The sequence below is a fragment of the Bos grunniens genome, chromosome 17 (genome assembly GCF_055505025.1).
Source record: "Bos grunniens cultivar Pamir isolate PY7600 chromosome 17, Bosgru_T2T1.0, whole genome shotgun sequence".
NCBI classification, from domain to species: domain Eukaryota; kingdom Metazoa; phylum Chordata; class Mammalia; order Artiodactyla; family Bovidae; genus Bos; species Bos grunniens.
The window spans coordinates 69,556,077-69,576,256 of record NC_141181.1 but is presented as its reverse complement, the minus strand read 5'-3'; the positions used below and the strand labels follow the sequence as shown (position 1 = coordinate 69,576,256).

Here is a 20,180-nt window from a genome sequence, read left to right as displayed (position 1 = left end):
TCTGGGAGGTCAGGCAGTGCTGAGTGCAAGCCCTTGGCTATGATCTGACTTGGATTTGAGTCTGGGTTTTTCCACTGATTTGCTGTTTGACTCTAAGCAATATACCCTTCCTGGGTATCTTACCTCTCAATAATGCCAGTATTTTTTAATTGGAAAAAAAGGGGGAGAGGCACAAGAAAGAAATTTAAAAGATCCATAATCTACTACTTTAAAAATAATTCTGAGAGTGCGTGTGTGTGTGTAGAGAAGGACACATACACGTTATTCTCACTGTTTTCTTACCAGTATTGCTCTGTAGGCTGAATACAAGGAAGCACGTGTAGAGGACGCAGCCTTCAGATGCTAGTCTTCTTCTCTTTCCCCCGTGGGTATGTGAACTCAGGAACTTCCAGGGACTCCCTCCTCGGAAGGAGCTCACTCACTCAAAGCACCCTCTAAGCCAGGGGTCTCGCCCAGTCTGCCGCAGCTGCTTTGGTGCTGCCCAGGGTAGGTCTCCAAGCTGAGGTGTTTCCCCACCAGCTCTCGTGGGCGTTCAGAGCCTGTAGAATGTCAGTGCCATGAGGGCTGGGACTTGTTCTAGTCACACGACTGTACCCCACAGTTTACCCAGACGCCCTGGCCCTAGAGCTCCGCCTGGATAGCTGTGACAGTGGTTCCATGAGTGGATGTGCAAATTCGAGTGGTGTCTGAGGGGGCTTTGAAGTGTAATTGAATTTGGATAGGCAGAGACAACTTGGAGTGTGTTTCCGCAAAGGGACTGGCATGAGCAAAGGCTGAGAGGGGAACAGGGCCAGGGCGTAATTGGGGAAACCATGAGTAACAGCTTTGTTAGAATGCAGAGGTGAGCATGGTGTCCCTGTACTTGTTTGACTAGTTTTCCGTCCAGCTTTGTACCGTGCATGCTGGTTCTCTGAAGAGGCTTGTTTATCGACACAGATCCGGGGTGGGAGTGCTGTGCTTTGGTGCACAGGTGCAGGCACTGGGGCCCCTGGTCCCTTGACACATGGGGGAGTGAGTGCTTGAACCTAGTGTCTCTTCAGCCTGTGCCTTCTAGGGAGGGCGTTGTGTCCCTCGCGTCTGTGTTAGAGGGTTCTTGAGTTAGCCCCATAGGGGACGGCAGGGGGAGGGACGGGGACTGACCAGGCTGGTACCTGGGGCCTCAGCCAGGGCCTTTGCTTCTCTCGGCACCTCTGACGGGCCCTGCCCTCTGCTCCACAGGCTGGAGGAAGTCCCCCTGGAGGTGCTGAGGCAGAGGGAGTCCAAGTGGCTGGACATGCTCAACAACTGGGACAAGTGGATGGCCAAGAAGCACAAAAAGGTGAGGGGCCTGGCCTTAGCCTGGGGCTGGGAGTCGCAGTGGGGGAGGCAGGGGCTGCATCACTTGGAGGAGCAGGAGGGTCTCCAGCCACCCAGTGTCCCCCCACCGGCTTGGAAATGGGGACAGAAGCTGGTCCTCCCAGATGACTTCAGACTGACGCAGATTCTTGAGTCACACTGCAGAGCCGCGCTCAGCTGAAGGCCCTTCAGGCAGCTTTCCTGCAGCGCTCCTGGGGCAAGTCTTTACCACTGCTTACCACCTAGGGGCGGACTTGATATACTAATAGTGGCTAATGTATGTTGACGCAGCGTGCTGGGCACTTAGCTGGGTCATCCTTACAGCACCCCAGTGAGGTTGGTGGTGGTGGTATCCCCACTTATGACTGATGGCAGAGTCAAAGTTTGAACCCAGGAGTCTAACTAGTGCCTGCACGCTTCGCCACCACAATAAGGGGCCTTCTTTACCCTCTAGATTAATTCGATGAGTTCCCTCTTGTCCCCTAGCCAAAGCAAAAAGAAGGAAAAGTGACTTCACAGTTTAATGGTCTCATAAAAATGAAAATACCAGTGGTTCTTTTCTGGTGGGCTGTATTTAGGTGCCAGCTCTGCCACACTGTAGGCGCATCCTTGTCCACCACATGTATGTTGATACTCTTGTTCACCTTAGCAGGGTCTGTTCACTCCCTGGCTGAGCGGAGCCCGTCTGCAGTCCCACTGCTGGGGTCTCTCTGCACAAGTCGCCAGCGCACAGTGGCCCCCTCGCCCGCATCGTCAGCTGACATGCTGGTCTGGGCCAAGCTGGCACAGCCACGGCAGGGCTGAGCAGAAACCAGGGCCAAAGGTCACATTTGGGCTTGGGTTCAGCCATACAGCCCCAACTCTCCAAGCCCATGGCTAGCAGAGTGACTTTGGGCAATCACTTCACTCCCCCAGCCTCAGTTTCCCTGCCCAAGTGGGAATGAGCGTCCTGTTGCAAGGCTCCTCCTGTAAAGCCCTGTGCCTGTGGGAGGAGAGAGGCACCCAGACCGGGGCTCTTTCTTACTGTTCTATGTGGACTTTGGGGCTTTCATTTTTTGCTTATTAGAAAAAATTTCACTTAAAAAAATACTTTTTTAAGGCAGTTGTTGCCCAGCTGCTTCCTGCCTGACTCTGGGGTCTGTTTGCCTGCTTCCTCAGCCCTCAGGCCTTTACCCTGAGCTTCAGCTCCTCTCACCGTCTGCGGAGGTGACTTGAGGCTGGCAGGAAGATGGCTATGGCATTCTCACCCCCGCCTCCTCGCAGATGGGGATTCCAGAGGGGTTCCAGCATCACTTCTTCTTCCCCTTTGCTTCCCTGGCACTGCGGTTAGAGACCAGGGCTACCCGCCCAGCCGGGGCCACCAGAGGAGGCTGCACTCCACCCTCGCAGGAACCCTAGCACACAGCTTATCTGCTGGCACTCTGGCTCCGGAGCTCTCACTGCCTTGCCGTGCCAGCTGGGTTAGAGGTGGTGGCACAGGAAGGACGACACCTGCACCCAGAAGTGGATCCAGACCCCCACCCCCTGCACGGATCCCGAGTCCCCGGGACCCGCCAGGCCCTGCAGAGAGACAGGGTGCTGGCTGGAATGCTGTCTTCCCCTGTCAGGCTCTGCCCTCCTTGAGCTCAGCAGGCTAGGTGTGGCTTCTCTCAGTTGTCATCAGAACTCTCCTTTCCCAAGGCCTTACCTCAGATAATGGCAATTCCTGTGCTTTCCGTTTGCTGAGCACTCCCTCTGGCTTTACCCTTGCTCATCCCCACCTCTGCCTCTCCCTAAGAGGTTAACATCTCCAGCACCCTGAGCTGAGGAGGATGCCAGATGCCAGAGGCCAGATGGGGAAGGTTAGTTGCTCAGTCGTGTCCAACTCTGCGACCCCATGGACTGTAGCCCGCCAGGCTCCTCTGTCCATGGGATTTCCCAGGCAAGAATACTGGAGTGGTTGCCATTTCCTCCTCCAGGAGATCTTCTTGACCTAGGGATCAAACCTAAATCTCCTGTATTGCAGGCAGATTCTTTACCACTGAGCCACTGAGGAAGCTGGTTGTATTCCCAGCTCTCCATCCCCACCTCCCCCACCTTGGGCCTGGGTGAGGCCGGGCCTCTCTGAGAGCTTAGTGGACTGAAGGTATTCCTGGACTCTCCACGGTCCTGAGCAGACCGAGGGTGATGGGGCTGCAATGATATGTGGGGGCCAGCTCAGCTGAGCTTGGCCCTGGGGAGCCTGAAGGGCCTGTGGTTCCAGGTCTTGTGCACCCCTTTGCCAAAGCCCGGCCAGACCACGTGGCTTCCTTCAGGAGACCCCAGTCCCACAGCAGCAGGAAAGTGTCCATGGAGTCAGGTCGGTCCCTTCTGCTCCCTTCCTCTCCCCGCTTTGCAGGCAGTCCCAGAAGCGCAACTTGGCTCCTCTGACCAGCCACTCTGCTCTTCCCCCACTGCCCTCAGCCTGCCTGCCTGTCTCCTTCCTGGTTCTTGACTCCCTCTGACCCTTGGAAAGTTTTCTCTTGTTTATGCTGGTCATTAGAAAGCCGGGCCTCCTGTGCTCCCTCCTCAGAGAGCCTCCCAGGGGACTCTCTCAGGGGGTTTCCAGATGAGGGGACTTAGGAGTGAGCCCGGGGCCCAGGGCCTCTGAGTCGGGTGTCCTCCCGGGATTGGAGGGGCAGAGAGGAAGCCATCATTTATTAACACCGACTGTGTCAGGCCCCGTGCTAGGCATGTGCCCTCTGCACTACTTCTGATAGAATCCTAGTTGTTACCATTTTGATCTTACAGTTGATAAGAGGTGATGGGCTGAGGTCAGCGCTGGATTCAAACTCATCATCCAGGCACCGTCCACTTCCCACTGCCCTGAGCTCCCATCTCCACCCCAGGCCAGGCTGCTCGGTGCAGGGGCCGAGGGCAGTGTCACCTGACAGTTCCCCACCCTCTTTCCAGAGGAATGGTGCCTCTGCCTTTGCCCTCAATCTCTTTGACCCTTGGCCTTGAGGTCAAGGAGCATGATCAGGGCACCTGCCTTCGAGCCTCACTCTGCCCTCAAGCCCAGAGGAAGCTCATCTCCCCATGTGACTTGGAGAGGCCTGAGAAGTGAGCACCCAGGGCTCGGTTCTCCAGGCTGTGTGGTGTGGCTGGAAGTTGGCGTGGTCCCTGATGGAATGACCTTAATATTGTCCCCACTCTGTGCCTCAGTTTCTCCATCTGTAAAACATGATGCTTTCTCAAGCTGGGTTTGGCAGTGGAAGCCTTTTTTCTGTTGAAGAGAACAAGCGTACGCATTGAGCACTAGCTCTGGGTCGTGAGATCCCCAGACACTTCCTCCCTCCCCTCTCCCAGGCCGTGATGGGGAAGGCCGGGGTCACTTTAGCCTGGGATCAGGACTCACACCCAGACCAGTTGCCTCCACCCTGGTCTGGAAATCGTGAGAGCTCGGGGTCAGGGAGAGCAGAAGAGAGGGGATTCTTGACCAAACAAGGGGGGGCCTGTTCTGATCACCTCCTGTCTTCTTCCTGAATTCTGCTGAGATCTTTCCTCTCTAGGCTGGATGTATCTTGCCACACAGCTGCTTAAACACTCCCATGAAAGCACCCAGGACACGTCTCTGGGCACATTCCAGGTCATCTTGTGAGCTGCTTTCCCTGTGGCTGAGCCATGTTCCACATCGTGCAGATCCCTTCCTGATGACATCCCAGGGGCTCCTCTAACTTGTCTGGTTCCATTTGGATTCAGAAAATTGAGATGGGGATTCATAACCCTGTGTGGACTTCAAGAATCCTTGTGTTGTCACTGGGCCAGGGAACACAGGGCTGCTGCCGTCACCTGCTGGCAGCAGACCCAGTGCAGTGTTGGAGCAACAGAGGTGGAGTCCGCTTTTCCCCCCGTTCCGCTCTTGCCCCCGTGCTCACTGAAGGCCTGACGAGCACCAGCCTCTTGGGGGCTAGGGAGGGGGCAGCGGGCAGCCTGGCTGGATGCACAGGCATGGCCTCCCTTTGACTTCCAGATCCGGCTGCGGTGCCAGAAGGGCATCCCACCTTCTCTGCGGGGCCGTGCTTGGCAGTACCTGTCAGGAGGCAAGGTGAAGCTGCAGCAGAACCCTGGAAAGTTCGATGTGAGTTGCCCTTCCTTCCCCTGCCCTCCCTTCCTCGTCTCTGGACATCTTCCGAGGGCGCAGTGATCCTCTGTGCTCAGGGGACCTCTCGCCTCCAGAGCCGACTGCCAGGCCTGGTCAGTCTGTGACTCGGGGCTCCACTCGTCTGAGGCACCAGCCCTGAGCAGGCCTCAGTGGGGTGGACAGACTGGCAGCCGCCCAGATTTGCTCTCTTGGACTTGGTGGACTACCTCTCAGCTCTTGGTTATTGGGAGGGACACTCAGAGCCCTTCCCTGACCACCTGGGGCCTGAGCTCTGGGCCTTCGGGGGCTGCCCAGCAGGGTCACAGGACCCTAACACCTTTTGACTTCCCGTCCTCTACTCTTTCTCTTGCCTCATCCAAGCCAGCTAAACTTGGTTCACCCGTGTTGCTTATGGGCTTGTCTGTTCCGGGGGTGGCAGAGCCAAACCAGTGTCCTTAGAGTTTAGAAGCCAGTCAGGGGTCAGACAGGATACCCTCTGACAGCCATGCCTTCCCCTCCCACTGCTCCCCACCTCAGATTGCCAAGGTGGAGCACACCCCTCTATTCATGAGGCTTCTTGGGGCCCCCCCGGCCCAGGCTGCTCCTCCAGCCTGCTTCTCTAGGGAACTCGGCGAGTCAGTTGGCTTTCCCGGGGCTGCCCCAGCTCACCTGCCAGACTTGGCCCCAGGCCTCAGGGCACCTCTCAGGCTCTTGGGACTGATGCTAGGCAGTGAGAGAGCTGTCAGTCAGCAGCTCCCTGTTGACAAAATTCATGCTTCAGTGAACAGCCCTCTCCCGCCAAACCTATTCCTGGAGCTGCTGCTGTAGACCGGGAGGTGGGGAGAGTGGCCCAGGGGACGGGGGTTGCTGGAGTGTCTGGCTGAGGGCAGGCCTGAATCAGGGGTCAGGCTGTCCCACAGAGCACCGACATCATGCCCACTCAGGCAGCCTCTTGGCTCCAGAGTCTTCCTCCCTGTGGCTACATCACTTCCATGTCAGGGGGCTGCCTTCTGGCAGAGTGGGAGGCTCAGGGGTGGGGTGGGAACGTCACCAAGGCCCTAGGTTACCTTCAGCCACCAGAGCACAGCCTGAGAGCCGAGGGAGCTCGGGGGCCCGGTCAGCCTCCTGGTTCCAGTTAGCAGACGTGATGCCTCTGAGGAGCAGCGGAGTGCAGAGCTCTCTGTGCTGTGTATGTCTGGGGAGTGGTACGTCCTGAGAGGGGTTGGCTGCCTCTGGAGTCTGAAGGTTGCTTGCGGGAGGACGTAGATTGGCCCAGAAAGCCCTTCATGATGTTTTGAACCTTAGTGGCAGGGCCCCGAAGCTATCCTGGGGGCCAGGACAGTGGTTTGTGAGCACAGCAGGAGGGACTCTGCCTGCCTGTGGGGTGGAGGAAGTGGACGGGGAGAGAAGCTGCCTCTGGCTGCTGGGGCAAGAGACCACAGGCAGGGGCTCCGCGAGGGGCTGTGGTGCAGCAATCCTGCCCCTGCAGGCCCGCGCTGACCCCAGCCTCCGCCATCAGCGCAGGCTCCACACCCCGGCAGCTCCTCCTCCTCTGCGCTGGCCACTTCTTCCTCCTTCCTCAGGCAGGACAGGACCTTCCAGTCTTTTTCTTCCCTGGTTTTCTTCTCTGATTTCCCTTCTTGACAACGCCAGCACCTGCAGGCTCCATGGGGGCTGCGGTAACTGCATCACCCCCAGCGGCCCCTATCTGCCTTGGACTCTCGGCACCCTTTCTCCCTGCAGGCCCTTCGGCTGCACCTTTCCCTTTCTGAGGGGTGGTGACGCTGAGTGCCGTGAGCTGCTGAGGAACCCAATGAGCGTGTTCTAGGAACCTTAGGTTCCCAGGTCCACACCTCAGGGGAACCTTCAGGAGAACTTGTGGGACCCTCCTTTCCTTCCTGACAAAAGCAGACCTGCACTGTACTCAAGACAGTGTCTCGGATCAGGACCGCATCCTGACCTGCAGGTGCTTGGGGCACTAGCGGCCCCGCCGAGGGGGGTTGCGCAGGCACAGGTCTCGTGTGCACCTGCCCCAGGGCCCACTGTCCAGACCCTGCGCCCCTCCCTTCACCCTCCAGCCTCCAACACTCCTTTGTCTCAGTGTTTACCCTCTTGTATCAAGTTACCTGACACCCTAGGGTCCTTATTTCAATCCTGGGACACCCCCACTGAGGAGGCACAGAGGGAAAGGGACTTGTATGAAGTCACCTGCCGGGCAGGGGCCTGGGCCTACACCCACTGATGTGTTTGCTGTGGACCCAGCCTTCCTCCTGGGGCCCTCCTTGCACTGCCCAACACGTAGACAACAAGGGCTCTGTCTGCTTCCCTGCTCAGCCCTCCAGGCATCCTTTCCACTGAGTTGTTTCTTTCTTTTTTGAAAGCTGAGGTTATGAACTTACATAAAGTAAAGTGCACAGATCTTAAGCACACAGTTCAGAGAGTTTGGACAAATAATATATACCCCTGTAACCAACAAGCAAGTAAGATAGAGGACATTTCAAGTAATTGAGACAGGATCTTTCTTTGTGTAGTAGCTTTGTTTTCATAAATGGAACTCATGCAAAAATGTTCACGAAATTTCAAAGAAAAGAGTAAAAATTTGCTGAAACCCCAGCACCCAGAGATGGCTCTGAGGCTAATGGTGTGACAGATGTCATGACGTTGCTCAGGGTAGCAGAACACACACACACACACACACACACGCTTCCTGAATGGGTGGCACCTCTTGTACAGGGAGGTGGGTAGCACAGGAGTTGGGGTTGACAGCTCTGAGTCAGCCTGGCTTCCAGACCCAGCTGCATCATTTTTCTAGCCACAAGGCATCAGGCAAGTGGCTTTTCTTTGACCCTCAGTTCCTCACCTGTGAACAGTGTAACGACAGACCTGTCTCTGGGGGGCTGAGGAGAACATTCGGCAAGGCCCACGTGTGCCATCTCAAGTGGTGCTCCGGGTGATGCTCCCAGGTGGGAGTTGTTGCTTCCAAGTTGCCTTCCATCTTCAGGGGGTAACAAGGTGTTTGAGTCCTGAATGAAGTACCTGGAGGTTATCTCAAGCTACAGCTATGTCAGGCACTCTTACCCACGTGGGTCTTCCTCCTGGAGCCTAGGTAGCCCCTCAGGGTTTCCAGGACTCTGCTCCCCTTGTCTGTGCTCCGCCCAAGCTTCCTGACTTGTCCTCGGGGAGGCCCAGTCAGGATGGGATCAGGTGGACATTGTCCCTGGTGATGGGGCCTCCTCCATAACCTGGGACGATGATATCCTCCCAGCCATCCTAACTCCTAAGAGATGCTCTTGACCTTGCTTCCAGGAGCTGGACATGTCCCCTGGGGACCCCAAGTGGCTGGATGTGATTGAGCGTGACCTGCACCGGCAGTTCCCTTTCCACGAGATGTTTGTGTCCCGGGGGGGCCACGGGTGAGCAGGCTGGCCCTTGTGGGCTGTCCCTTTCCCTCAGAGAGAGGAGGTAAAATGAATCTGGCGGCACGTTGGGGGTCCCGGAAGCTGGAGGATCCTGACTGCACTGTTAGTTCCCTATTTGGTTCAAACCAAAGATGGGTCCTCTTAGGTCTGGGTCACTTCATCCTGTACTTCCCAGAGAGTTAGGCTTGCCTGGCCTGGCCTTCCTCTGGAAACAGGAAGATGCACAAATCGAGTGGGGAGAAAGAAGGCTGGCGAGAGCTGGGTGGGTACAAGGTATGCAGGAAAGGAGAGACGTGGCGGCCAGGCCGGGACCGAGACAGACCTGGGACGGGGCTGGCCTGGCCGAGGGGCCACAGCTGCTAAGCCAGGGGCCACGCCCCCTGCCCCGGCCCTGCTCCCCGCTTTCTTTTTGAGCCTCTGCCCTCACCTGTCAAAGGAGGGTGCAGGGGCTGCAGAGGAGGACTGACCCCTGGTGACCCCAGTCTGCAGGGAAGTGCAGCCTCTGAGTCAGGTCTGGCCCAGTGGGGCACAGGTGAGGCCTGTGGGTGGCCGAGTCCACCCGTCAGCCCTTCCCTGCTCACCTCTCCGCAGCCAGCAGGACCTGTTCCGGGTGCTAAAGGCCTACACACTGTACCGACCCGAGGAGGGCTACTGCCAGGCCCAGGCACCCATCGCCGCCGTGCTGCTCATGCACATGCCCGCCGAGGTACCCTTAGGCCACGGGCGGGTGGGCAGACAGGCGGCCGGGGAACACCCAGCAGCCAGGCCTCACGTCTCTCTTGCCCACAGCAAGCCTTTTGGTGCCTGGTGCAGATCTGTGAGAAGTACCTGCCCGGCTACTACAGTGAGAAGCTGGTGAGTGCTTGCCAGCCTGGCCCTGGCCTGAGACCCGCCCCAGACCTGCCACCTTTGTGGCCTCTCCAGACCTTAACTCCCTGTGCCCCTGGAAGTCCCTCCCGGCCTCCCACTTCCACCCTCCCTCCACCTCTGCCTCCCTATGGCTGTTCCTCCAGGGCACCACGCTCCTCCTGCCTTGGCCTTCCAATAGGCTTAATCCTCCGCCCCTTCCTTCCTCTGATAACTCTTCTTTCCTCTCAGCTTTCAGCCCACGAGCTTTCCCTGACCTGACAGGCGGGGCCTCTGGCACATGCCCCCCAGGGTCTTGTTCCTGCCGTGCCCTTAGAGGGCACTTAGCCCCCTCCCTCCCTCTGCTCCCTCAGCCCGATGCTTCTGTGGTTTGTGTCTGTCTGCCTCTCTGCAGGACACGCTCAGTGAGGGGGACTAGCTGTGTCTGGTGTGCTTATCATTGCAACCCAGCACCCAGCAGGAGCTTGGCACCCTGCAGCGTGAGCCGCCTGAGGAGCCAGGGGTGGCTGCTGCGGGCCCTCGGTCACGGCCCGGTGGCTTCCCTGTCCCCCCAGGAGGCCATCCAGCTGGACGGGGAGATCCTCTTCTCGCTGCTGCAGAAGGTGTCTCCCGTGGCCCACAAGCACCTCAGCCAGCAGAAGATCGACCCGCTGCTCTACATGACCGAGTGGTTCATGTGCGCCTTCTCGCGCACCTTGCCCTGGAGCTCCGTGCTGCGTGTCTGGGACATGTTCTTCTGTGAAGGTACTGGGCTGGGCTCGGGGCGGCACCCCTGCCACCAGTCCAGTTCACGGGGGGGCCTCTGTTTGCAGAGAAACTCCCCAGAGCAGCCCCCACCGCCCACATTCACTGCCTGCCCCCCTGCAGGAGTCAAGATCATCTTCCGGGTGGGCTTGGTGCTGCTGAAGCAGGCGCTGGGCTCCCCCGAGAAGGTCCGAGGCTGCCAAGGCCAGTACGAGACCATCGAGCGGCTGCGGAGCCTCAACCCCAAGGTCATGCAGGAGGCGTTCCTGGTCCAGGAGGTACAGCCACCCCTGCCCCTCACCCCCGGAGGGAGGGGGAGACTGAGGGCCTGGTGGGGGCCTGCGGCCTTGTGCTCAGCAGCCCAAGACGGTGTGGACAGACCTCGTCCTTCTGTCTGAACAAGGAGAGGGGCACAGAGAGGCCCAGATCCCCCTAGAAGGAATGAGTAGGTGCGGCCCCCACCCATCAAGCCTTGGCTTTATTTTCCCGTTTTTCTGTCTTGTGGATCTTTGTCTCTGGGGGGCTGGAGTGAGGCGATACACAGGTAGGCAGGAGGACTCGTGGCTTTCTCCTCCGAGGCGGTGGGCCTCGAGGGCCTGGCTCACCTGGCAGTCACTCTGGGGCCTGTGACCACCGTCCTGTGGTCAGCCCGCATGGCCCGGGCTGGGAGGCGGAAGGGGACAGCTCTTCCTGACGCCCCCTGCCTTCACCGCCCCACAGGTGGTGGAGCTGCCAGTGACGGAGCGCCAGATCGAGCGCGAGCACCTCATCCAGCTGCGGCGCTGGCAGGAGACGCGGGGGGAGCTGCAGTGCCCGTCCCCACCCAGGCTGCACGGCGCCAAGGCCATCCTGGAGGCAGAGCCGGGCCCACGGCCCAGCCTGCAGCCCTCACCATCCATCCGCCTGCCCCTGGACGCCCCCCTCTCTGGCTCCAAAGGCAAGTCCAAGGCATCCAAGCAGGTCCAGAAGGAGCCGCGGGAGCCGGCGAGGGAGAGTGGGCAGCGGGACCAGCCGCCTGCTGCGAGTCAAGCCAAGGCAGCGGCTGCCGCAGGAGATGCATCACCCCCACAGGATATGCCCGTGCAGGACCCAGCCCCCCAGGACCCCCAGGGCTCGGCCCCTTGGGACTCAGCCCACCACCGCTCCCGGGAGAGCCTGACGTCCCAGGAGAGCGAGGACACCTACTTGTAACCCTGGTAGCTCAGGCCCCTGGGCTGGGGTCTCCACACACCACACGGTTCACTGACTGACTGACACTCCAGGGCCCGCGCACCCTCCGAGGGCCCGCTGCCTGGCCCCAGGCGGCAGAGAGTCTGGCTGGCCCAGCACAGATTCTGCCTGAGTCTCCTTATTTATTTTCTCCAGAGTGGAGCTCGGGCCGGCCCAGCTGGGGCGGGTAGAAGTGCGGGCCGATGGGTGGGGCCTCACCCAGCCCCTCCTGGGGGGATGCTCCCCAGGGCCAGGGCACGGATGTGGTGGGGGTGGGGGGTGGGGAGGTTCTTTGTGTAAAATAGAAACATGGTTTTGTACAGAAATAAACAGGCTTGTGTAGAGAGCTGGTGTGTATCTTGGGACTGGGAAGGGGGTCCCACCTCTAGGGCTCAGCATCTCCTCCACACCCTACAGAGGCCCCCATCCCGGCCCCAATTTCCCCTACTTCATCCCCCCGGCCCATGGCCACGGCCTGCCAAGGGTGAGGGTCACCAGGGCTAAGGCAGAGCAGGGCCTGCTCCCCAGGCCTTGATCCCTGCCCGTCACAGAGGTGAGGGGCTCCGTAAGTCCTTCCGGAGTCCTCCTCCTCCAGGGGCTGGCCTGGATGCCACTTTGGACCCCAGTAAGGTACTCGTTCTGGGCCGGTGCTGGTGCCAAGGGTGGGTGGTTGTGAAGAACTACCCTCTCATGCTTAGCGCAGGCCTCCATCCAAGTTAGAGGGGTGCGGGGCGAAGCCTGAATCTGTGATACGAGGTGCCTGCTGGCCGCTTACCGAGCTGGGCACATGCCAGGCTGGGCTGGCTGATTGACGACTGGGTGGGCTTCATCCCTATCCCCGTTTTACAGAGGAGGAAGCAGAGGAGCTGACTGGGAGAGGTGAAGCTGATCCAGATTGGGACCCAGAGCCCCTCGCTACCTCTCCTGACTAGGGTGACCTGACTCCGCATTGAGGACCCAGGCAGGCAGTGTGGTGACCAGCAAGGGTGAGAACAGGGTGTCCCTGGGAGAGGCCCCCCTTCTGCTGAGGAAGCAGCTTTTCCAGTCAAACAATAGTGGCTGTTCCTGGCAGGCCACCAGGCTGGGCGGGCCGGGTGGGGGTGCCGGGGGAGAGGGAGGGAGGAGCAGAGCCTCCCTGGGAGCGTTTAGGCATCGCAGGGCTGCGGCCTTGGCCTGGGACGCCCTGTTCTGGTAGAAACAGGGATACTGAGGCTGAGGAGGTCAAGGGTCACATGAACTTTTCAGGGCAAACCACCTACTTCTCACCTCCTGCCGCTCCCCCCCTGTGGCTTCCTATGCCACCTGCCCCTGAATTGAGGGCTCGGCCTCAGAGGACACTCCCCTCCCCGGCCCTCCAAGGGACTGGCCAGGATCAGTGGCTGCGGCGTTCCATGGGGACCCACTGAGCCGGAGAGTCTAGGGAGGGCAAGTGCTGCCCCTCTTCCATCCGCCTACCGTAAAGCCTGCCGAGCGGGCAGGAGGCCTGCTCAGACCTGCTGGGTCCATCAGACCCGAGTCCTGCTCTAACCTGTTTGATTCAGAGCCTTGGCAGTGGGGCCTGAGGACGCTTGGGCCAGGCAAGGGCCCCTGGAACACGTTCTGTCCTGCTGCAGGGCCAGCCTCCGTGTGCTCGTGCCTGTGCGCGCCGGGGTCTTTGCAGGCCTGAGGACGCCTGAGCAGAGCCCAGCCCTGATGTGGAAACGAGCCCAAGTTGGCACTCACCAGCCTCGGATCTGGGGCGCCTGCCAGTGCTGGGGGCCTCCTCGGGCATGAAGCATGTTTAGGTGTGCTCAGGCCACGTCAGTCCTGCTCACAACTGCAGCCTTATGTCTCGGCGGAGAACCTGAGGACCCAGTAAGCCCCAGATGCGTGGCCCTGTTCCCCCAAAGGTTGGGCTTTGGGCATTTCTGGCCCAAACAAGTGTTCAGCCTGGTGGCCTTCAGCCCCCTCCCCACCACGTGCTGCTCAGAGAATGGCTGGGGCCCTCCCTTCTGCTCTGGAAGCTGGGTGAGAGTAAAAGATGTTGAGGCCACTGAGTCAAGCTTCACCTTGTCAGTCCACTCACGGGGCTCACGAAGCAGGGAGGGTATGTGTCAATACTAGTCCCGGGCAGCCCTCGCTGGGGGACTTTTGTCCCCGCCACCCCTGCCAGCTCTGGTGGCCCTGCCAGCTCTGAGCCACGAGAGGAAGGAGGGGCAAGGCCCTAGGACGCTCTCAGGGCCTAGAACCACACGGCTGCCTGGGCTGCGGCAGCGGACCCCGCCCCTCGCACGTTCCAGGAGTTTGGGGGCTGTGTTCTGTCCCAGGCGCGCCTCCAAGGCTCAGCGAAATTAATTCTAAGGCCCAAGGACAGATACGACTCCCAGTCTCCGCCGGCTCGGGACCCCAGCGCAGCGGGCGTCCTACAGAAAGCGCGGAGCCCTGAAAGGGGGCAAGGCGCGGCAGGGCCCCCCCCCACCACAACCCCCGCAGGAGGACTCGACGCGGGTGGGGTCAGCGGGTGATTCCCGAGCCCAAACCGGTGGGGCGGAGCCAGCAGGGGCGGGTAGGGCGGGCCGGACGGAGCAGAGTGAGGCTCCGGCGCTAGAAGGAGGCGTGGCCACCCTGGATTGGCCGCCCGGTCCGCGCGGCGTGGCCTTCGGGGAGCTGGCGTAGCTGGCGGCGTGCGCTCGGCCGCGCAGCGGCCCCTTTAAGCCCCCCGGCACCGCCCCCAGCGACCCGCCCCCAGCACCGCCTGGGTCCTGTGGGCTGCGGGGTCGGGTCCGCGCGGGCCGCGATGGAGCTGCACATCCTAGAGCACCGGGTGCGGGTGCTGAGCCTCGCCCGCCCCGGCCTCTGGCTCTACACTCACCCGCTCATCAAGCTGCTCTTCCTGCCCCGCCGAAGCCGGTGCGCGTCCGGGTTCGCGGCACAGACGGGGGTGGGCTGCACTGTCGCTCTGGGACGGGGTCGGGAGATTAGGGCCGTCGTGGGGCCAGCGGGAGCCGGCGGGGAGAGCCCTCCCTGGCCTCCTCCCTCCCCCGCCCCGGCCGCCATCCGGCCTGGGCCTAACCTCCCCGGGACCGCCGCCTATCCGGCCCCGTGAGGCCCCCTCCCAGGGCCGGTTAAGGCGCAAACAGCCTGGGATGGTCAATGCTTAACCCTAGTGGTGTCAGGTGGGGGCATTCTTTCCTGGCGACTGCGTAGAACTTTTTCCACTTGCCTCCCGTCGGGTCAGAGGGGCTGGTCTAGAGGGCTCAAGGTTCGACGGCCTGAGTTTGCAGCCGCGGGTGAGCCTCTCCTCGTGTCCTGGCGTGGAGGTCGGGGAGGCGGAAAGCAGTTCACAGTTCTGGAAACGGGGCACACACCCCGCTGTCCTGGGGAGAAAACAGGCTTGAGGGGGCAGGGAGGCGCCCGGCCGGGGTCTACCCGCTCCCTCCGCCCCACCCAGGCTGAAGATGCCCCCCGCCCCCAACCAGGTGCAAGTTCTTCAGCCTGACGGAGACCCCCGAGGATTACACGCTCATGGTGGACGAGGAGGGCTTCAAAGGTGGGGGCTGGGCTGGGGAGGGGGTCTAAGGGAGGAGACTGCGCTCGTCCCTTTGCGAGGTTCTCACCGAATGCTAAGATCCATGGTCGCAAGAGCTGGGGGCCGAAGGCGGATGGATCTGGGTTCGAATCCATTCCCACTTCTCACTGGCTGTGTGCCCTTAAGCAAGTCACTTCCCCTCTCTGAGCTGTTTCCTCTTATGTAAAATGGAATAGTTACGGCTCTGATCTAATAGGGTCCCTCGAGGGCTTTATAAACGGGGCTGTGTGTGAAGGGCGGTTAGCAGCCCCTGGCCGGCCGGCAGGGCCTCAGTTACAGTTCTGGGGCAAGAATCGGGTTCCTGCGGCTGTTTCACCAGCCCACCCCAGCCCCGCCGTTATTCCCCCCACTGACTCCTCTCTTCTCTGGTGTGTGTCACCCCCTCCCCAACTGGTCTGGCGGCTCCAGGAGTCTGAGAGGGTTGGGGAAGGAATGCAGGAGGAGCAGGCAGCCAGCCCAGGGCAGGGTCCTGGCGGGCCTCCTAGCTGTGCTTGGGCAATTAGCAGCCACCCTGGCCGTGGCTCCTGCCCCGGACTGGACGCCAGCCTGGCCCGTCCCTGATCCCTGGAGCTGACATCTACCTCCCTACTCCTGCCAGCCTGGCCCATGCTGACAGGCCTGGAGTCTCAGGCCAGATCACTGGGGCTTCATCGGCAGGCATAGCGCTGCTTCAGGCCTTAGTTTCCCTATTTGTGCAGCAGGAAAGTTTGGATCTGCTCAGAGTAAAAGGCATCCCCTAGCCAACTTGGTGTGCTGGCTCCCCCTGGTGGTGCCACGTGATATAAGGCTTCTGTTCGCCCACGGAGCATTTGTCTTGAGGCCCATACCGGCATCCCATTTTACAGAAGAGGAAACTGAGGCTCAGAGAAGTTAAATCATTTGCCCCAGGTCAACAGAAAGTAGATGGTGAGGCTGGGATTGGAACCCAGCTCTGTCTGAATTCGGAGCTCCGATCCTAACTGGGAAGTTTCAATCCCTGACAGGCCAACACCTGAAGCACCTCTCAGTCCTTGCAGACATGCAGGTCTCAGGACCAGAACTTGGGGGAGGAAGACAGCTCCAGTCTCCAGACCTGACCCGATCTTGGTAGAGCTCCCCGTAAGGCTCAGACAGGGAAACAGGGCAGGGTCCACCCTGTAGGCCCTGACCGGGCCTGTGCCCCCTGCCCCACAGAGCTGCCCCCATCCGAGTTCCTGCAAGTGGCCGAGGCCACGTGGCTGGTGCTGAACGTGTCGTCCCCCAGCGGCGCAGCTGTGCAGGCCGCCGGGGTCACCAAGATCGCCCGGTCAGTGATCGCACCGCTGGCCGAGCACCACGTGTCTGTGCTGATGCTGTCCACCTACCAGACAGACTTCATCCTGGTGAGTCTCCCGCAGGTGCTGGGCTGGGGCGGGGGGAGGAGGGGTGCGGGGCAGGACGGGCCCCATGGGTGCTTGGGGACCCATGCGTTGTGCCTCTCCTGGCCCAGGTGCGGGAGCAGGACCTGTCCGTGGTGATCCACACGCTGGCCCGGGAGTTCGACATTTACCGAGAGGTGGGCGGGGAGCCTGTGCCTGTTGCCAGGGACGATTCCAGCAACGGCTTTCCCCGTGCCCAGCATGGTGAGGGTCGCTCTCTGACACCCGGGCCTCGGCGGGGACTCCTCTTGCCACCGGGGGCCCTTGCCTTGTGCAGGTGGGGCTGTGGGTTTGGGGAGACCAGCTGACACGGACCCCCGCCTCCTCACCAGAGGGCGCCGGGAGAACCCAGGCAGCTTCCTGCAGGTGCTGCCTGACCCTACTCCCAGCCCAGGCCGTCTCTCTCTGGCTTGCCACCAGGGGGCGCCCCCGTCCACAGTCGGCCTTTCACCTCCACCACCATCTGGTCCCTCCCCAGCAGGGCCCAGCCCCACGGTGCACCCCATCCAGAGCCCGCAGAACCGATTCTGCGTCCTCACGCTGGACCCCGAGACACTGCCAGCCATCGCCACCACCCTCATCGACGTCCTCTTCTACTCGCATAGGTGGGCCCGTTGGCATCGGTCTACACACCTTGTTCCTGGGCTCCTTCCCATCACCTTCCGCCCACCCCTGGGATCTGCAGTTCTGTGTCCTGTTCCATGGCTGGGGTTCCTGGCTGTCTGTGACACCCCTTTGCCCTGCACTGAGGTCCAGGCAAGGCCCCAAAGCCACAGCTGGGGCCCCCTCCTCAGGTGTGGGCAGAGCCACCTGAGCTATGCCCTGGTCAGGCCCTCTGGACCTGGGGTAAAATCCTCTTTGTCACATTCAGGGTTCATCATCCTCTCCCGTCCCCAGCCATACCAGCAGGTCAGGGCCCTCAGATGAGGGGGGAGGACAGGGGGCCAGGAGGGTCTGCCCAGGGCCCCCTGTGCCAGCCCCTTTGCAGGCGTGGAGCCCGACTGGGAGGTGGAGCGGGCAGATCACCTGAGCCTCCCATCCTCCCCAGTCCCCCCAGGGAGGCAGCTTCTGGCGGTCCAGGATCCAGCTCCATCGCCTTCTTTGCCTTCTCCCTCATCGAGGGCTACATCTCCATTGTCATGGATGCTGAGACGCAGAAAAAGTAAGTGACCCCTGACCCCAGGTGGCACACAGGCCCTCGGCCAGCCCCAGGGAGGGGGCAGCTAGAGCGTCCAACGCTGAGGTCAGCAGGCTGACCTCCTCCCGGGCTCACAGCGGGCAAGGGTGGATCGCGGTACCCCCGCCCACCACCCTCCTGCTGCCCTAGGTTCCCCAGTGACCTGCTGCTGACCAGCTCCTCGGGCGAGCTGTGGAGGATGGTGCGCATTGGCGGACAGCCCCTGGGCTTCGGTGAGGGGCCGGGCCTTGTGTCGGGGGCTGCGGAAGGGCTGGGGCCTGGGGGGGTGGTGGGGGGTAGACTGCGGTGACCCACACAGCCCCTCCTCGACCCTCAGACGAGTGTGGGATCGTGGCCCAGATCGCGGGCCCCCTGGCTGCAGCCGACATCTCTGCCTACTACATCAGCACCTTCAACTTCGACCATGCCTTGGTGAGCCCCCTGGCTGGGGAGGGGGACCTGGGGGGAGGGGGAGGGGGCAGGGCGACCCTGACGCCTCCCTGTGCCCGCCGGCCCGCAGGTGCCCGAGGACGGCATCGGCAGCGTCATCGAGGTCCTCCAGCGCCGGCAGGATGGCCTGGGCTCTTGAGGCTCCAGGGGCAGGCCACAGCAGCCTCCGGGGTCTCCCCTGGCCCTCTGGCTTCCAGAGACTTCTCAAAGCTGTGTGCTCCAGCTCTGGGACGTTCCTGCCGGGGGGCCCCCTCCTTCCGCTCTGTGTATGTAAGCTGTAAGCAGACACCGGCTCTCAACGTGGCCGCCGCGTGTCTGCCCAACGCAGGGGACGTGGTGCTCTGGGCTTCTTCCAGGAAGCCCTCAACCCTCCCTGCGGGGCCTCAGGGTTTGCACATTCCCTGCCTGAGGCCTGAGCCTCCCCCATCTCCACGCCGCCCCCGGCTGGGTTGCCTGACCCAGCAAAGGAGTTCTGACCGTGCCTTCCCTTCCTGGGGCCTCCAAGAAAAGTATTTTTACACCTCTCTCTCTCTCCTTTTTAAATCAACTTGTTAATAAAGAGCTTATACCGAGCAGACCGGGCTGTGGTCCTTGGGGTCGTCCGAGCCTCAGCCACGGGGCTGCCGCCTGAGGTCCTGGACTGTACCCTCCTCTCCCACCCCATCCTGTGCAGCCGGCTCTGGGCCGGGCTCACCTCAGCCTCCCTCTGTGCTCACCTCGAGAGCCAGCGCCCCCGTTCTCAGGACAAAGTGACTGGAGCGCCGGCAGGGGAAGTGACCCAAGCCAGGGCCATGTGATTCCCTGCCGGGGCTGCCCAGCTCTGAGGTTCAGCCTCTCTCTTCATTCCTTTCTGGGTCTGAACAACCCAGGAGGTTCGGAGCAGAGCAGAGGCTCCCAGACCCTCCTGTCTGGGGTGGGGGTCCCGCATCCCCCCCGACCCCACCGCCACCTTGGCTGTGGCTGGCCTGCTGTCAGCTTTCTCTCGGACCACACCTGAGTCCTGGCCATCCCTGGTGGGAGTGATCACTCAGTTCTTGCCCCCAGGGCTTTCCTGGAGCAGTGCTGGGAGGGGCCGGCCAGAGTGGGCAGCTGAGAGTCCATGCTGGGCTTGGGCTTGGCTCAGCCACACAGACCAGATGGGGGACTGGAGGCCCCCAGGAGCCTCTGCGCCCAGAGGCTCCACAAACCTGGGCCTGGGTTTCCTGTCGCTGTGGGGCCACCTCCCCGTTCCGTGGGCTGGGATTCCGCTGTGACCTGATGGGGCCCTACAGATGCGCGGGGGAGGTTATCGGGTGCCCTCAGCCCAGACCCGCCCGCACACAGAAAGGGAAGAAGGGTGTGACTTCGGGGTACTCAGAGGTCGTGGTGGCTCCCCAGAAAAGCCAGAGCGGGGCCAGGCCTCTGGCAGCGCGCCCGCCCTGCCCCTGGGAACCTGGGGGCTGCAGATCAGAGGAGCAGGGAGCACGGCCCAGCCCGGTGAGTGGCGGTCGGGGGCCCAGGCCAGCCCTTCCCCCCTCCCCCTGGCCTCAGTTTCCCCAGTGCCTGGAGACCCGGGAGGCAGCCCGCTCAGGATCCAATACCCCTTGGGCCCTGGGGAGAGGGCATTTGTCTGTGGATTGTCTTTGGGGTGGGGGGAATCTTGCTTCTCTCCCTGGAGGGCCCACCCTGGGCCTTGGCTGGAGGGATATCCCAGGCTGAGATGGGGGCTTTAGAACCAGAATTCCCGGGGCTGCCTGACCTGCATCTGGAGGGTTCCTGGTCACCTGTCCAGCTCTGGGGGGGGGGGTCTTTCTATCTCTGTTTGTGAGTCATTGCCTTATTTGGGTGTTCCTGCCACCCCAGCTTTCCAAGTGGGTCAGGCCTCTCCCGGTCCTCCAAGCTGGATTTTAACACATCGGTTAGTTCTGGGGCC

The 20,180-nt window shown here is 61.4% G+C and overlaps 2 protein-coding genes across 14 annotated transcripts in view; both read left to right on the top strand.

Annotated features, from left to right (window-relative positions):
• TBC1D10A (TBC1 domain family member 10A) overlaps window positions 1-12,020 on the top strand; it is a 29,677-nt gene extending 17,657 nt beyond the window's left edge. The window contains exons 2-9 of the mRNA XM_086348700.1: window positions 1,219-1,318; window positions 5,327-5,434; window positions 8,744-8,850; window positions 9,448-9,562; window positions 9,646-9,711; window positions 10,278-10,467; window positions 10,591-10,745; window positions 11,188-12,020. Of these exons, the coding sequence (XP_086204826.1) occupies window positions 1,219-1,318; window positions 5,327-5,434; window positions 8,744-8,850; window positions 9,448-9,562; window positions 9,646-9,711; window positions 10,278-10,467; window positions 10,591-10,745; window positions 11,188-11,658 (1,312 nt within the window). The 3' untranslated portion in view covers window positions 11,659-12,020. The remainder of the gene's footprint in view (window positions 1-1,218; window positions 1,319-5,326; window positions 5,435-8,743; window positions 8,851-9,447; window positions 9,563-9,645; window positions 9,712-10,277; window positions 10,468-10,590; window positions 10,746-11,187) is intronic.
• A 2,408-nt stretch (window positions 12,021-14,428) lies between these two features.
• Window positions 14,429-18,843, top strand: CASTOR1 (cytosolic arginine sensor for mTORC1 subunit 1). Of its 13 annotated transcripts, none has more exons than XM_086348724.1 (10): window positions 14,429-14,565; window positions 15,135-15,205; window positions 16,228-16,330; window positions 16,418-16,605; window positions 16,713-16,845; window positions 17,123-17,246; window positions 17,690-17,803; window positions 17,969-18,051; window positions 18,156-18,250; window positions 18,339-18,843. In XM_086348724.1, the coding sequence occupies exons 4-10, from the start codon at window positions 16,573-16,575 to the stop codon at window positions 18,405-18,407; spliced, it is 651 nt and encodes a 216-aa protein (XP_086204850.1). In that variant the 5' UTR covers window positions 14,429-14,565; window positions 15,135-15,205; window positions 16,228-16,330; window positions 16,418-16,572; the 3' UTR covers window positions 18,408-18,843. The 13 variants fall into 13 exon arrangements, 11 of the variants coding, with proteins under 11 accessions (XP_086204850.1, XP_086204846.1, XP_086204853.1 ...); XM_086348720.1 differs by having other exon boundaries at window positions 17,120-17,246; XM_086348725.1 differs by lacking the exon at window positions 14,429-14,565 and adding an exon at window positions 14,908-14,945.
• Window positions 18,844-20,180: the final 1,337 nt, after the last annotated feature.

Bases quoted from the DNA above. Each gene is read 5' to 3' on its own strand.
- CASTOR1 (XM_086348716.1), top strand. From the start codon at position 14,453: ATGGAGCTGCACATCCTAGAGCACCGGGTGCGGGTGCTGAGCCTCGCC. The intron at 16,606-16,712 runs GTGAGTCTCCCG...CTCCTGGCCCAG, and splicing joins ACCAGACAGACTTCATCCTG to GTGCGGGAGCAGGACCTGTC. The intron at 17,804-17,968 runs GTAAGTGACCCC...CTGCTGCCCTAG, and splicing joins GATGCTGAGACGCAGAAAAA to GTTCCCCAGTGACCTGCTGC.